This window comes from Heloderma suspectum, chromosome 4, assembly GCF_057233095.1.
Source record: "Heloderma suspectum isolate Gila_16-S chromosome 4, 16-S_ref, whole genome shotgun sequence".
NCBI classification, from domain to species: Eukaryota; Metazoa; Chordata; class Lepidosauria; order Squamata; family Helodermatidae; genus Heloderma; species Heloderma suspectum.
This window is the reverse complement of record NC_139461.1, coordinates 92,746,599-92,764,067: the sequence shown is the minus strand read 5'-3', so window position 1 is coordinate 92,764,067 and position 17,469 is coordinate 92,746,599. Positions and strand designations below refer to the sequence as shown.

Here is a 17,469-nt window from a genome sequence, read left to right as displayed (position 1 = left end):
GAGGAGGGCAATGAAGATGATCCGGTGAATGGAAACAAAAGCCCCATGAGACTGAAAGAACTGGGCATGTTTAGCCTTGAGAAGACTGAGGGGAGATATGATAGCACTCTTCAAGTGTTAGAAAGGTTGCCACAGAGAGGAAGGCAAGGATCTCCTCTCAATCATCCCAGAGTGCAGGACATGGAATAATGAGCTCAAGTTACAGGAAGCCATATTCTAGCTGAACATCAGGAAAAACTTCCTGACAGAGCAATATGACAATGGAACCAATTAGCTAGGGAGTTAGTGGGCTCTCCCACACTGGAGGCATTCAAGATGAAGCTGGACAGCTATCTGTCAGGGATGCTCTGACTTGGATTCCTGCATTAAGCAGGGGGTTGGACTTGATGGTCTTATAGGACCCTTCCAACCCTACTATTCTGTGATATTGCTGCTGCCTGAATGTAGATTCCTAGGTTTTGAAGCTTATTGAAGGCTACATTCCATGTTGCATTTGTAACTGAATTCTGAGGAGGCACAGTTTTGAAGGTATACCACAAACTCTTCAGAATGTTTGATAAGGTTCTTAGTGCACATGCTTGAACCACCTTTCTAACTGGATTCGTATTTTATTCCTACTTTTCATTTTCAAGATGTCACGTGAGATTGATCCAAGCAATGCTACAGAAGACAGCCCCTCTGTTTGGAGCATGGCAAGCACCTGACACATTTTCTGTGGCTTCCCATTCCCTTCCTACTTAAAAACAAATACAACCAGTGCCTTTTGAGCATACTACAAGTTTACTGGGGTTCAGATGAGAAGGGGTGCTGAGCTCATAGGAGGGTACTAAGCCCTCAGATTTTCTACAGCACCCCAAACTCTTCTCGGTAGATCTGCTTCTAACAGAGTATGAAAAAAGTCTTATCCTACATATATAACTCAAAACACTGGGGGGAAATGACTTTGGAAACAAGTAAGACAATGTATACATATAGTCTGCAGGAAAAGGTCAAATAAACCAAATGAACTTTCCCAGCTCAGCTTAGGCCTGGTTTGCTCATGGAGGATGGGGCAGAGTGGGCTGCATCACTTCAGTACAGGATCACAATTTGAAAACTGCACTATATTTAAAAAATCATTGCAAGTAATATATGTATTATGGTAGGAAGAAAGGTTCTAGTCCAGCCCATTTCCGACTCTTCTAGTTTTGCACTTGCAGGGAGGTGTTTGGGTTTTTTTACACATAATGAAGCATTCAAGAATGTGATCAGTTCAACATGTAGTATGAGCCACCTCAGAAGCCAATGTGTTATACGTGGGGCTGCCTTTGAAAAGGGTCCAGAAACTTCAGCTGGTCCAAAATAGGGCAGCAAGATTGTTAACAGGGACTGGCCAATGAGCTCATATTGCGCCAGTAGTTTTCCAGCTGCACTGGCTGCCAGTCCATTTCCGGGCACGATTCAAAGTGCTGGTATTAACATTCAAAGCCCTTAACGGCTTGGGGGCAGGTTATTTGAAGGATCACCTCCTCCCATATGTGCCTGCCCGGACCTTAAGATCATCTTCAGCGGCCCTTCTCTGCGAGCCCCAGCCAAAGGAAGTGAGACGGGTGGCTACTAGGAGGAGGGCTTTTTCTGCTGTGGCACCCCGGCTGTGGAATGAGCTCCCTAGTGAGATTTTCCTGGCACCTACATTGTATTCTTTCCGGCGCCAAGTGAAGACCTTTTTATTTTCCCAGGCATTTTAGCATTTTAGCTTTCTAGACTTTTAGCTTTGCTTTTTTAAATCTGTATTTTAAATCCCTGCACTGCTCCTAGGTTTTATTCTGATTGTATTCTGGTTGTATTGTTATACTGTGGTTTTAATGTTTTATATATTTTATAATGTTTTATTGTGTGCTCTTTGGTTTTGATTTTTGTGAACCGCTCAGAGAGCTTCAGCTATTGGACGGTACAGAAATGAAATGAATGAATGAATGAATGAATGAATAAATAAATAAATAAGAAGTCTTATCGGTTTGTTCCTACCTCGTTGTAGTGTATGGGTAGACCAGGTCTCAAGCTCGGCAGATTTTTCAAACAGCAACTGTTACTAATATGAACAGCATTAACTGTATCAATGAACTGAACTACTTTGCACTAATCCAGGCTAGTAGATTTAGAATTCTTTTCTCAAGCATTCAACCATGACAAAGATTTAGGAGACTTCTCCATCTCTCTGTTGTAAGGCTTAAATAACCACTGCATTCCACTCTATCCAAAACTTCCCTGCAGTACAATGGTAGGCAAATAAAAGACATTTCTCAGATCAGCCAGGGGTGGTGGTGGTGGTGGTGGAACTTTTTCCTTTATGTAACCCTGAGATCTGTGCATCTCCTGTTAAGGAAAGGAATACATCAAATATTCATTCAAGTGAAAAGAGATTCAGGGCTTCTTCGCGTGGAGCTTTTATCCTGCTATGGAGAGCGGTTATTCATGGAAGTTTGCGGGTCCTTTAGGTGATGTCGTTAACCTGAAGGGTGTCTCCCACACTAAATGACCTTTATTCCAGTTTTTAAAAGATCTGAGATAATGAGCTATCAAATTACAGTGTTTGAGTTCCGCTTGAGTTCTCTCATGAAAAAAGAAAATCTGCAATAAGAAGAGCTAGACCACAGAGCCATCTAGTGGCTGTATAATAAAACATATCAAAGACTCAGATAAGGGGGAAAAGGAGGGGGAGAAGGAAGCACATGTAAAGGGAGTCCGCCATGATCCTGCCTTTAAAACAGAAGCAGAAAGCCCCATTTTAAATGCAGGATTTTAGGCTGGTGTACAGATGCTTTCAATAATAATTGAGAGCTCCGTATATGTAACAAGTCCAGTACAAGGTTGATAACCTGTGATAATATTTTGTCAGCCATGGAAATGGGTCTTGTGTTCAAAAACGTCAACAAAACCTAAATTTAATTACAATACTTTAAAAATGTAGAACCAAAAAGGAGACTGATTTGAGTAGCTTCCAATGTATTGCTATGTTAGTGTAGAATACATGACTATTCTTTTATATGTATAATCACATGCAAATGAATGTGACAAAGCACTGATGAGCACTGTTGCTAAGGGAGTACAGCTTAGGGAAGAGGTGATTTTTCAAAGGACAAAAGAGAGAGAGAGTGTGTGTGTGTGTTGGCACTTAACCCTTTTGAATAGGATTGTGCCCACCCCCCTTCTAGCCCTCTGGGATTGCCCAGAAGACCATGCCCCCTTTCCCCCAACCACCAATCATTTAGTGGTTTCCTGGCTTTTGTGCAGTTTTTTTCCCATTCTAAAACATTGAAATGTCTCTCTTAAGGAGTACTTGCCAGCAGTAAGAGCTTTAAGCTAAAATATGCTGGTATCTTTTGAATTTTTGGCCTCACCCCCTTTGCCCTGCTCATTTTGCCTTTGGCCCAACCCACCACTGGAATGCACCTCCTGAGAGCTTCTCCAAAACTGAATTTGGCCCTCAGGATGAAAGAGGCTCTCTACCCCTGCTTTAGCACCCACTGTGTTTCACTGGAACTCACCTCTAGAAGCTACTTCCCATCCCTCCTCCTTAGGTTGCATGTATATGATCGCACTTGTATCAGGGTGGTAGTGGAGCGAGAAAAGTGGCTTCAAGAAGAGGAGATGCAACAGAAAAGTGATGGGTGAGGAAAGAGTTAAGCATCTTGCTGTCCTTGCAAACTGTCCCCTCCAAAAGTAGCTGTCCTTCAGCAAGCGGTCATCTTTTGTTCCATGCACTGCTCTATTACATTTAGTTCCACCCTTACGTTTCTTTGAGTATCTTTCAAATTCCCAAAATATCTGCTAGCCCAAAATGAGAAAAAAATCAAGATTTGATAAAAGAATCACCATTTGATAAGATAAACAGATTCATGCCTCTTTTTTTTAGTCTTTCAAATTAAGTGTCTACCCAGATCTAATTCTAGCTAGTTATAGGATTATTTGGGAGGTTTTGCATTATTCTGAGCTCAATGATAGTGTGTCAAAACCAACATCCATAGAAAAAGAAATGGGTGGGGGGTTGGGTTCGCAAAACTAGCATAAGGGTTGTTACTCTTGTGGCTGTGGCATTTAACCATGCTTTTATTTGTAATGCAAAACTTAATTTCTGTCCGAATCTAAATCTAGTTCTATGTCCATAGATACCATAGTCTTGGGTTTGATTATGTTTCTTACACAATAATGCAAATGGGACTATTCATCCATAGCTCAGTTCCAGGATCGGATATAACAAATCAAGAGCCAACGCAGCATAAACACTGATATCATGCTGACATTTCAGGGATATTATAATGGCATCAGACAGATAAACAGACCCAAATGTTTAGGATCAGGATACAGTGCCACATTTTTGAACTTGAAGTGAAAAATCAAAGGAGCACCCCTAGTTTGGACTGGAGCTCTTTAATCACCCCCTCACCCCCTGGCAACAGAGACATTATGCTAGATGCAGGAAAACAGTGACTGCTCTTGAATATCCCATCTGAAGCAAGTGTGTCCCATTGCATTATAACAAGGCTGACCCTGCCAATAATACACAATTGTATGTGCGTAAGTCTACTTAGCATATTTTTTTCTTACCTTCCAGATTCAAAAGTGAACCAAGTTGAGTCACGCCCATATCTTCTCAGAGAACTGAGAGGCCACATGACCAGTTTCACCTTAGCATTGTGGATATCCCAGAGATAGATGTTTTCATGTGTGATCTGCATTGTACACTCCCCGTAGATATCTAAATTTGGTGTAGGCATAAGGTATACATTGAATCGCTCTAAAGGGGGTGAGAGGTAGGAGAGAAAAAAATAATGAAATCATGGTGAAACTTGTGAGCTAGCTTGAACAATGACTATAAAACCCATTCTGCTTAGTGACAGGAGTACATAAATAACAAGACCCATTTAAATACATCAGGGTAACTTGCTCAGAAGACAGGACTGTGTGTTATTCATAGTATATCTGGAAACACAGCTGACACCTCTTTATCATTAGTAACAGATGCTCAATGACATAATGAAATAGTTAAACACTGTCTATTGTCAGTGACCTTTATAAAATGATATCATTAGCTTCCTCGTATTGCATTCATAATTTCAATTAGCAAGCTACTGTACGTTTATTGAGTTTCTTTAATATGATGGACCTATTTTTTTCAAAGCAAAAGAAAAAAAAACCCAGCACAACATATGTCATTAACAAATGTATATGCACACTTTAAAACCTGAAAACAAAACAGAAAAAACCCAGAAGACCCTCCACCCCAAAAATGAAATTAAGCTTTCCCTTTGGTGAGTCAGGCATAACACTGGTAAGTTTTCCTTTGCAGACAAATAGCATCTTCAAGGGAGGGGGTTAATCAAGAAAACAATGAAGGCGGAAGGATTAACTTCCCCCACCCCATGCTGCAGTTCTAATCAAAATTCTCCCTTTCCAACCAGCTATTCCCCCCACCCCCACCCTAAAAACCCAGGAGATCCTGATCATGGCCTTTCCACATCACATCCATTTGATCCTCACTGATAGAGGTGGGGAAGAAGGGTCACATCCCTTCAAACTCCATGATGGTATCTGTAGACATCCCTTAATTTTTCCAATTGTTGGCATGGTGTCACATCCAAAAAAGGGAATTCGTGTAATTCCTTTGTGATGAGATACACTGTCTGAAAGTGTTTCTTTTTTCTGATGTGACAACACGTGGTGGTCCCAGATCCCACATGTACCAGGTATTTATGTACTTTTAGTTCACATAATTCTTCATACAAATGCAGGCAAGCCTGAGCCCAAGAATATTTGAATGTAGGAATGCTGGTACTAAGAATCAGTATATTAACCATTAGCTATGGTTCTATGAAATATACAGTATATCTTATATTGTAAAGAAAATTCTTTCCACCTAAATGTTTCCTATAGGCAATAATTGGGTTTTTGCTCATGTACTGTATTTAACATTTCTTTATTTAGTTGGACTACCTATATGCTACTTTTCAACAAAAAGTTCTCAAAGCATAATAAACTGGGCAACAATTAAAAGACCCTAAGACATCTTAATTCTGAAATTTTCATGTCAGTTTCATCTGCATTCTTTCCCCAACAGGATGTCCTTCATTTCTTGTAGGCCTCATCAGGCAGATGGCATCAGCAGTGTTGGTGCTCTCAGAACTCTCAGCAGAGATGCAAGTTGGAAGTGTTCGGGGAAGCATGGTGTAAAAAGGCCCCTCCCCAGCCCTCTTGTTTTATTTCTGATTTATTTAATTATATTTTAATGTGCCCAATAACAAAAGTTATTGTTGCTGTTGGCAAACATGGCATTAGTTCTCAGAATGCAAAGGTAGGCTTTGCCAATGACTGAACAAGTGACTTTGCCTTTGACAGACTACTGTGGTTTCCATTGCTCCATTTCAGTTACAGGCGACTCTGATCCAGTACTATAGCCACTCTGCACAGCCATTCATCACTGCCATTTCCCTCCAGATGGATTCTTCAGTTAAACAACCAAGTTAAACAACCAAGGGATGCTCCATCACTGGGTTGCTTATCATCACATCTGAACCTGGAATTGTGGGTTGTTAGGGGAGAGATGACCCAGAGCTAGAACCTATGGTTTGTTTTTGGGTTCTAACTTGAAATGTCTCTCCCACAACAACCCACAATTCCAGATTTGCACATCATGATAAATGACTTAGGGACGGATTATCTCTGGTTTGTTTAGCTTCACCCAGCTGCAGCGGAAGCAATTTGGAAATGAGAACTAGCATGTTCACTTGCTCCCACTTCATTCACAACAAACCACAGTTTAACAAGCCATGGTTTATTGTTATGTGCGAACCAGGCCAATGGTGGCTATAAGGCTGTTATACAGAAGCAGCAAAACCAATACTAAGGATTACAAAGGAGTGTGTTCATTTCAAAATGATATGCAGACAGCACATAGCTCGTTTTGCTCTATGTGTACCAGCAACACTCCATACTAGCCTATCTTTAAATTATTAACATTTTGACACGGTGATTGAAAAACAAGCTGGAAATAAGCCAGATAGTTAATACAAAATGCTACAGAGAGAAGAGAAATTGAGAAAAGTTTGCTTGAGGAATTCTGTATATGGTAAGATTAAAGATCCCACATGGCTATAAGTAAACTTGTCATCTTCATTTTTTTTTTTGTCTCGGTCCATTTAATTTTAGAGAGCCTCCTGTGGCGCAGAGTGGTAGGCGGCAGTATTGCAACCGAAACTTTCCCCACAACCTGAGTTCAATCCCAGCGGAAGCCGGGTCTTGGGTAGCCGGCTCAGGTCGACTCAGCCTTCCATCCTCTTGAGGTCGGTAAAATGAGTACCCAGCTTGCTGGGGGAAAGGTGCTCACGACTGGGGAAGGCAATGGCAAACCACCCTGCTATAGTTTGCCATGAAAACGCCAGCGCAAGCGGCATCCCTCTAGGGATCAGTAATGACCCGGTGCTTGCACAGGAGGAACCTTTCCATTTAATTTTGTCCCATTGATGCCTCCTTAGGTGATTCACTTGGTGTCACAACTATCCATCCTCTCCTCCAAGGCTATATTTCTCATTAATCATACTAATGTGTGTCAGTCTTGCAACAAGTACTTTAGGGCTAAATCCCAAGTGATGAAGGCTATGTCTCCAGTGTAGGATATTCTGATTTCATATAAGCTTTCAGTTTCCAGTTTTCACTGTTTTCTGCACATTTGTTTATTGCTCCTTCAAATGTCCCATCTGTCCTATCTTTGATGAGCATTTTCTTCTCCTTGTACCTCCAAGCATCAGTTTATGTTGGTAACTAGCTGCTTCTTGTGAAGTGTGATTGTCTACCACCCACTAAATTAACTAATTTTTGTAAAACAAACACGTAAAAGGGAGAACAGAAAAAGTACAACAGTGGAGATAAAATACGATCAGCTCTATCCATGTTAAACAGGAGAATCTGGGGTAAATGTGGAAATTCAGTTTGCACATACTTTGTGATGCTGTGAATTGAAGGAATATTGCTTGTCCACTAAAATCCAGAACTGTTTTAAATATGACAAGTCAGGCAGGATCCAAACAGTAACTTTAGGCACACCCAAAAGCTTGCACATGTCCTATAGGCTTTAAGGTTTTTTCCTTTGAACAATACATCCAGATGCCATTATCATGAACGGCCTTCAGTTTTTTAAAAAAGGTTTGTTGTGCTGCATGATAGGCTGCTCTTTGAAAAACACAAACTGAAAGCACCCTTTGGCATGGAGAACTAGTTGAATGGTGCTTTGAATCCAGACAACAGAGTTTCATCTGAATATCATAACTCACATACCTTATAAGATATTCCATATATGCCATACAGGATATTCGTATGTTAGCAGCACCATTTATAGTTATGCTCAGGAATACAGCTATGCAAACAAAGCCCAACACTCACTTTTTATTTAAAAAGCTGTTACGAGTATAAAAAGCTAACACAGAGATATGTACTATGAAATGCAATAAATTAATGACAAATAAATAATCAGTAAGTTAAAAACCCCCAAACTAGAGCATGGTACAATAGCAAAAGCTAGATCATCTACGTGTAAACTTTCCCTCTAGATTAGCATGGAATGCTAGGCCTCATCAGAATGGTTGGGTGAATGGATAATGTACTGCCAACAATCTCATAGCTTCCATTTCACTGTTGTGATTGATGTGACTTCTAGTTGGCTTTGCCCTCCCAGATGGCTTTGCTGTGATGCCTATTTATGGGAGTCCTTTAATATTGGGATGAGGGACCCCCAAGTAACTGCAGATCAGAATTGTAAATGGGAAATGCTTTCGATATCTCCTCCCACAGAACCTGACCTGTGACCTTTTGTGAATTTCCTCCTCTTACCTCACACTGCTCATCAGAGTTGGCTACATGTGTGTAACTGAATGCGTAAGAGACACAGTTGAGTTAACATATGAATCAGCAGTTACTCATGAATGATTCCACTTTCCTGTTTGTACATAAGAGCTAATATGTCAGAGATCTATGAGCCCTGATCGATGAGTCTTTTGCTTTGTACAAGGAGAGTTTGTGGAGGGGGCTATACATTTGTTCTCTTAGTCTGCCTTCACTCTCACTTTCCATGCCAATGGCAAAATGATGTCTGACTTAATGGAAAAGGTGTCAAACTTTTATTTCCCAAAACATCACAAGGCTTTGAATTTATAGAAATCTGTTGAGAAACAATACTAAACAAGCTTAGGATTTATTGGAGAGTACAAGTAACCAATTCTTTAACATTCAAAGGAAAAAATACAGCTGAAATGTTCTAAAGGTTCAACAGAAAGGGGAAAAACCCATATCTTCCTTGAATTATTTGAGAATGTTATTGGAAAAAAGGGTGTTCAGCAGAAATGATATACTCAAAATGTCAAGAGACATTTGTTGGCTCTGCATTGGAGGTCAGTATCTAAGGTAAGGTGTCATGAATTAAGAAGAAATGTTCCTGATTAAATTGAACATCAGCTACAAGGCAAAGAAACAGAACTAACCGAGATTACTCAAAACTGGAGACAAAAAGCTATGCATTGGCAGATTAGAAGAATGGGAGCTAGTGACTAAAAAGTGAACAGAAAATAAAAGGTTTCACATAACAAGATTGTTGTTGTTGTTGTTCAGTCGTTCAGTCGTGTCCGACTCTTCGTGACCCCATGGACCATAGCACGCCAGGCCTTCCTGTCCTGCGCTCTCTCCCGGAGCGTGCTCAAGTTCATATTCATTGCATCCGTGATGCTATCTAGCCATCTCATCCTCTGCCGTCCCCTTCTCCTTTTGCCTTCAGTCTTTCCCAGCATCAGGGTCTTTTCCAGGGAGTTTTCTCTTCGCATTAGGTGGCCAAAATATTGGAGCTTCAGCTTCATTAACTGTCCTTCCAATGAGCAGTCAGGGTTGATTTCCTTTAGGATGGACTGATTGGACCTCCTTGCAGTCCAGGGGACTCGTAAGAGTCTTCTCCAGCACCACAGTTCGAAAGCATCGATTCTTCGGCGCTCAGCCTTCCTTATAGTCCAGCTCTCACAGCCATACATTACTACTGGGAAAACCATAGCTTTGATTAGACGGACCTTTGTCGGCAAGGTGATGTCTCTGCTTCTTACTATGCTGTCTAGGTTTGCCATAGCTTTCCTCCCAAGGAGCAAGCGTCTTTTAATTTCATGGCTACAGTCACCATCTGCGGTGATCTTGGAGCCCAAGAAAGTAAAATCTGTCACTGCTTCCATTTCTTCCCCTTCTATATGCCAGGAAGTGATAGGGCCAGATGACATGATCTTAGTTTTTTTAATGTTGAGTTTCAAACCAGCTTTTGCACTCTCCTCTTTCACCCTCAACAAGAGGCTCTTGAGATCCTCTTCGCATAACAAGATACTGAATAGCAATGAATAATTGTCAACATGGCAAGGCAAATGTTGACAATTGTTGACAAATGTTGACAAATGTTGACAAGGCAAAGATTCTGTACAAAATCTTTCTGTATTTTGTTTTGTGGGTTTTTCAGTAATGCTAATGGACATGTATGCACAAAGAAACAAAAATATTGTCTGTGTTCCCCTTGGTAGAAAGAGAGCAACAAAAAATGAGAATGAAAGCGTTGAGCCACTATTTGATAGGAAAAATGTTTTAACAAGTAACTACCATGGAACTGAACAATCTGTGAATGAACGAGTTTTAACTATGATCCAAATGCCATTCACCCCTTTTCTCAGCAGTATACATCAAGAGCCAACCTCCCTACCACAGGTAGAGGGAGAGGAAGACAGACAGTTAGGCCATCTACTTGCTTTTGGACTATTTCAGAATTGTTTGGGAGTGCAATGTTCCCCTTGAACCAGTTCAGACCAACTGTTAACGTTCTAAAAATTTAAATCTGGCTTCCTGGACAGAACCCAGACCTAGTATGGTATATCTGGGGCAGAATTTGACCCCCTCGCCCTAAATCTAACAACTAATAGATGGAAAGAAAAATATTCTTGTCAGAGCTACTCTGAAGGTTACTAGCTTTTTAGACTCTGATACCTGGTTGCATGTCAGAACGTAATTTTAACTGTAAGACCAGGTTAATAATGGCTGGTTGGCAGATCTAGTCAGATGTAGTGTATTTTCAAATATACTTTTAAGAATGATAGTCTAGTTCAGATAGTCACCGAAGCCATGACGTAGATCATCATAAACATGCCATGGTGAACCCTGAGCTTCTGCTTTCACTTCAGAGCAAACCATAATTCTGCATCACATATAGGCATGGGGAAGGTTGTTAAAATAACCAGGATCAGATTAGTTTGACATGCTTAATTAACTTTGGTTAGAACAAACCACAGTTCCCTGAGTTCGGACATAATGTGGAACTTCAGTTTGTTCTGAAGTGAAAGATGAAGCAACAATGGGAGATTGCCTCACAATGCAAGGAACAGCCATGTGGCCCCTGGATGAGGATGATGCTGGAGCTAAAAGGCCCTTCTCCACACCATGGTCCATCCACAACAATGGGAGATTGCCTTACAATACAAGGAACAGCCATGTGCCCCCTGGATGAGGATGATGCTGGGGCTAAAAGGCCCTTTACCACACCATGGTCCATCCACAACTTTAGAAAAAAAAAATCACACAATTACGGTTTACATGAATAATGTCATGTCTGTTTTGGCCCTCAGACTTGGCTGCTAAATGAGTCAGTTGGCAACAGATGAAAGGGTTATCAGGGGGGCCATGAGTGTAATAATCAGTCCTTTATTTCTTTTTTTATGAACAATATATTCCATCCCCCATCTGTGAAGGGGGAGCAGCAGTGTACAGACCAGTGCCTGAACTGGTGCTTTAAAACTGGATGTAATTTCTCTCCCTCACTGAAGTATTCATCACATAAATTTGGCTAGATTGATGAAACCTACATTTATACACGTTTATTTTTCATAAATAAAGAGTGATGCATGTTTGCATGTTACCCTGAAATCCTCTTAATCTGGTTCTGGCTTCAAATTTGGAGGCCAGCGTCAGACAACACAAGTCCATCATCCTGATGAAAAAGCTCAGGTAAAAGCTGACCCTAAGAGCGTAGAATAAAAAGGGTGATGTTTTCTGAATTAAGCACTTTGACTATGAAGAAAACTTGGCAACAGCTATTAGCCCTCCCCAATCCTCAATCCTGTCTTTAAATCCTCTATCTATGTATACTGTTTCACCTCAATAAAGCAAAACAACTGGAAGCCAAAGGGATTTCAGATTCTAATCATATCACTTTGCATAAATCATTCCAGATGGAAAACTGGATACAAGGCACAGCTAGGCTGTCAACCAGATGCTGCATCACTGAACTGCTTTGATGTGCAAATAGACTGAAAAGGGGGGAAGGATAGAAGAGGTGAGAGCAGCTTCTGATATATTGCCGAAGTTTCTCTTAGCCCAGAACAGGTTTCCCAGGCCAGACAAATAGGGAATGAAAAGAGCAGGGTGAAATTTATTGTTTTAATCCCAACTGACTCCTCTTAAGGCTTTGCACTTAAGCCCCAATCCTTATACATGGGCTTGGCAACAAACAAGGGACACAACTCACTGAGAATTTCTGCACAAACTCCCATCCATTAAGTGTGCCTTGCACAGGTGAAGAGATTGTAGTGGATTTGCCCAATGTTCATTGCTCATATTCCTGTGACAGACTATTTCTCCTGATAATCAATGGTGGGGCTGAAGACAGTTCAGCAGAAGCAGAGCCAAGGGGCCAGGAGTCAGTAGAGGCAGGGCCGAGGAGCCAACAGAGGCAGAGCCAACAACATTTAGTTTTGCTACGCAAAAGCAACAGGGCATCCATTGCTTTTCTTTTATGCAATCACAAACCCAAATAGATTGTAAGACAAAAACAAAAAAACAGCTATTTTTCTGCGACCCCAGACCCACTAAAACATGCATACAGAAACACACACACACACACACACACACAGCTCCACAGCAAGAAGATAAGGGTCTGATATAAATTCCCAAATTACTGCAATATCTTGCTGAGAAAAAAATGCTACTGCCCCACAACCACATCTTGTTCAGAAAAAAGAAAGAAAATGATCCACAGCCACCATATCTTGCACAGAAAAATAGAAATGACTCATAGCCACCACATCTTCCTCAGGAAAAAAAAATGACACAGAACTACCGTATCTTAGAAAAATGCAATGCCTCACAGCAATAACAGTAAACTACCTCCTCTTCCCACCAAATAAAAGGAAGAAAATAACTTTGCATACACTTCCGGATGGCTCTTCTCAGCTGGGCAGAAAAAGTTGAAAAGAAACTTTGCTAACAAAAAGGGCACATATACACCCGCTCTCACTCACACAAAAGTAATTTTTGGTTTTAATACACTCTGAGGAATGGGGAAGACAAGCAACTGATCCATGGCATGGACTCAGCAAAAAGAAAGGGGGAAAAAGCACCACAAAAGGAAAGTAAGTTGCTCCCCTTGTTATAGAAATTTCAGTTGTAGTATGTCTGTTATCCCATGATTTTATAAGCTAGGCTATGTCTATTTTACCTCAGTGTGAGACTGCCATGCTAAACAAAGACACAGCGCCTTATCAGAGACTCAGGAATGCCAAGAATGTGTTTACTAGAGTACAAGGCTACCTCTCTGTGCATGCCTAGATATGTCAAAGGTGCTGCCTGTCTTCTGTTTCCCTCTCAGCTAGACAAAGAGATTAGTACAGCGCAAGAGTAAGACAGCCCCCAGAGGTCTTGCCTATATAAACTTTTGGATCACATCACTTGATTGTAACCTTTGTTGGAACGTTAGCCCCAAGGGTTGCCTTATTCTGCAGAATAAAATCGTGTTGGACCAGATCTCTGCCTCCTCTCGTTCTTGGTAAACAAATTGGAAAGTCTACCAGGGAAAAGAACACAATTTTTGTAACACCCTAGCCAGTCCCCCAGCCATTTTCATAGGCTGGCTGGCCCATCCCCTGAAAAATTCTAAGTGGCCCAGTGGCGCCCATTTAACCACTCCCTTCCAACTTTGTTCCAGCTGGGTAGGAGGGCTGCAGGGCAATGTGGCTTCCACTTTTTTTTCTTTTCTTTTTTTTACAAACATCCTGCCTATTGGGAGAAGCGCCAGTAAGGTTGCCCACGGCAGGTTGTTCCCCAGCAACTGGTGTACATAGGCAGCAACTGGTGTACATAAGCAGCCTTGGAGCTCTGATATTCAGAATGGGTGTATTAACAACCATTTACCAATGATAAGAACAATAAAAAAACAGCTTTTAACCTATCAAGGATGTGTTGATTGTTGAAGGTTTGAGTTGAGTCTTTCTATTACACATTTGAACGGCCATAGAAAACTCCATTTCTTGGATTAATGCTCTACAAGGCTTTATAGGAGAATGTGCATATCTTTGCTGAGTTACCAATTTATTAATGAACAGTTCACATCATGTCCTCTTGCCATGTACAGCCACAATGTCTGCTTTGCTGTCTATAGCTAGGGTGACAGCTTTACCTCTGCTAATTTAAATGCAAATTTCTCCATTTGGAGATATTTATCAAAATTGCAGTATCTGAGGGAATGTACCTAATGATTCATCACAGAATATTACTGAAACATCAATTTCACTCACTCCTTACATTTTAAGTGATACTGCCAATTATGCCTCTTTGGTTTCTTATGGGTGCACCTTGCATGGAGACCCCATGCCTGCTGGCCTAGTTGTGTTTGTTTCATCCCATTTATTAACTACAAGGCAACAAACTTGCTAATTATGTTCATTTCTATCAGATGTCAACCATCAGCATAGTCAGATGCTGCACTGAAGCATCAATACAAAATTCAGTCCAAACATGTTCAGATGGTGTTATCTGACTAGCCTGGATTATCAGCAGTTTCCTCATGATGAACATGGTGGTAAATCCGGAAAGCTCAACAAAGAATTATGAGGCACATTCAGGTAGGCTTCCATCACTGCTCATCTGCTAGCTGTGATAGTTATTGTTGACTCAGGCCCATTCGGGGAATTCTGCCTCTAAAGTTTGCCAAAAGCAGAAATCAGGTCCAAACACTGCAGTTCCAGCAATTCAAGTTCAAATATTACTGTGAAAAGCCTTACAGAAATCCCTGGTGCTTTCTCAATTTCACTGCATATTCATCCAGGAAGAATTTTTCCTTTAACACTACAGCAATGATTGTTCTGTATTCTAGTGATTATATGTATGTATGTACATATATATACACACACACACACACACGTACGTGCGTGCGTGAGCGTGAGAGAGAGAGAATATTGGTGCCAACCCATCTCCTCTAAACTAATCAAATCCCACAACTTCTCCTTTTGTGACAATATTGGGTTAACAGTCATAAACATATCATAAACCTTACAAATCCCATGCTGCAGTGCAACCTTAATCCAATATTCATGCAACCTTAATCCAATAGTCATGCAACAAATATGCAAATATGCATACGTGGGTTAGCGATTTGTAGCATTTCAGTGCTATAAATCCCATACCAAGATTTTGTCTGAAAGTATTTTTTTTTTAAATCCAAGAAGCCAAAATGCTGCAAATGGACAGAGATTTTTTTTTTATTTTGAGACAAGAATATTTAGAATCATCTAAACGGATGTGATCAGACGACCTGAACACCTACCATTTTGTTCTCTCTGAACTCCAGCAGCAAGTAGATCAGGCTCACCGAGGCTGATATCATTAAGTCTGGTTCCTAGACATTCTATACAAAGATGTTTGCACCACTCTTCTGCCTCAAGTTCTGAAATAAAAAAGCACAACAACCAATTAATGAACAATCAAGAATAACCATGAAGTAACTGCAGCATTTAATTCAATTTAAAAGAAAGTGCCTGCTGACAGCAGCATTTCCTTACAAGCTAATAACTGAACAACCTCCATTTTTAATGGAAGAAAACACAGACACGCCCCCCCCCCCTTAATTTAGTATTCTTTTTGTCAGAAACATGAGGTGGATTTTAAATTGATTAAGAGCAAGTGAAAATTAATTGCAGTTTGCTTGCTGTGCTGGAAACCTGATCATTTGGGCCATTAAGGTATATCATTTTTGTCCTCAGAAGGTAAATTCACATTATCCATGTTTGTTACCCAGATCAGTTTTGCAACGGGAACACAGAACCTCCCTATGACTTTTTAATTGTCCTGCCACCTGATGTATTGAACATGTTTGGCATGTGGGTGAAATAATAATTACAGGGAGGAGAAAAGAACGGGTTAGCGCTAAATGCTAAGGTTTGTCATTTTTCAAACAAACAAACAAACAAACAGTTTCTGTCATGGTCAAAAAAAGAAGGTTGGCTTTAGTTTGCTATTTCCCTCCTATTATCTGAAGGAATACTTCATGTGCTTGATTTTACAACCACCATAATTTTGCCAAAACAAGACTATTAGAATGTCATGCATTAGACATTTTGGGAACCGCATATGGATCTTTCCATCCTGCACAGAGAAAAAGGTGATCTAAACTCATCTTTATTATGTAAATTGCAGTAAGAAAATAACATATCTGGAGCTCACTCATGTAATACCAAACACATCCAAGCTGGTCCAATGTCAATATATATTTTAAATCCAAGTTTTCTACAATACTGCTGAGTTTGTTTGAACCTGTTCATTTCTGAGGAGAGAGCGGAGGACAGGAAGGCCTGGCGTGCTATGGTCCATGGGGTCACGAAGAGTCGGACACGACTGAACAACACGTATGTTTATGTTACTGAAACAAGGATTATTCTAAATTCCAGCTTCCTTGTTTCATTGAAGTTGATATAAAATAAAACTGTCCTTCATTAGTGGTAGATTTTGTTTAATTGCAAATTATCTGGCCAGTTGTCCTCTTTTACTGAGGACAGTCCTCTATTTGAAGGGCTGTCCGGTCCAAGTCCGGTCCAGTATAAAGTACTATCAGAAGGAAGAGCTGGGCCATGAAGTTATCCATCAACAGAATCTCGACAGCACATTGAGCAAGGCACACAAGTCACCTGGTTACAGTCTTCCACACTATGGTGAGATGTACTATATTTCTATTTAAATTGCAATAATTATTTCTAAATTTGCATCTATCTATCTATCTATCTATCTATCTACCTAAATTAGCATGTGCACCTTTTTATGCAAATTGGCATCTCTTATGTCTGTTTTTTGGTGATGTGTTTTTTCTTGTTTGGAGTTCCGTAAGTGGCCACCCTATGGTCAATATCGAAATCAGATTGATTATGTACTTTGCAGCCAAAGATGGAGAAGCTCCATACAGTCAGTCAAAACAAGACCTGGAGCTGACTGTGGCTCAGATCATGAGCTGCTTCTTGCAAAATTTCGGCTGAAATTGAAGAACGTAGGGAAAACCACTAAACCATTCAGGTATGACCTAAATCATATCCCTTATGAATATACAGTGGAGGTGAGGAATACATTTCAGGGATTAGACCTGATAGACAGAGTGCCTGAGGAACTATG

General features: G+C 40.6%; 1 protein-coding gene across 1 annotated transcript in view; it reads right to left on the bottom strand.

Annotated features, from left to right (window-relative positions):
• The window catches only part of DOK6 (docking protein 6), a 391,405-nt gene that overhangs the window by 111,269 nt on the left and 262,667 nt on the right, over positions 1-17,469 (bottom strand). Inside the window, exons 4-5 of the mRNA XM_084849962.1 lie at positions 15,638-15,757; positions 4,588-4,777 (exon numbers count right to left, since the gene is read on the bottom strand). Coding sequence (XP_084706088.1) covers positions 4,588-4,777; positions 15,638-15,757 — 310 coding nt within the window. The remainder of the gene's footprint in view (positions 1-4,587; positions 4,778-15,637; positions 15,758-17,469) is intronic.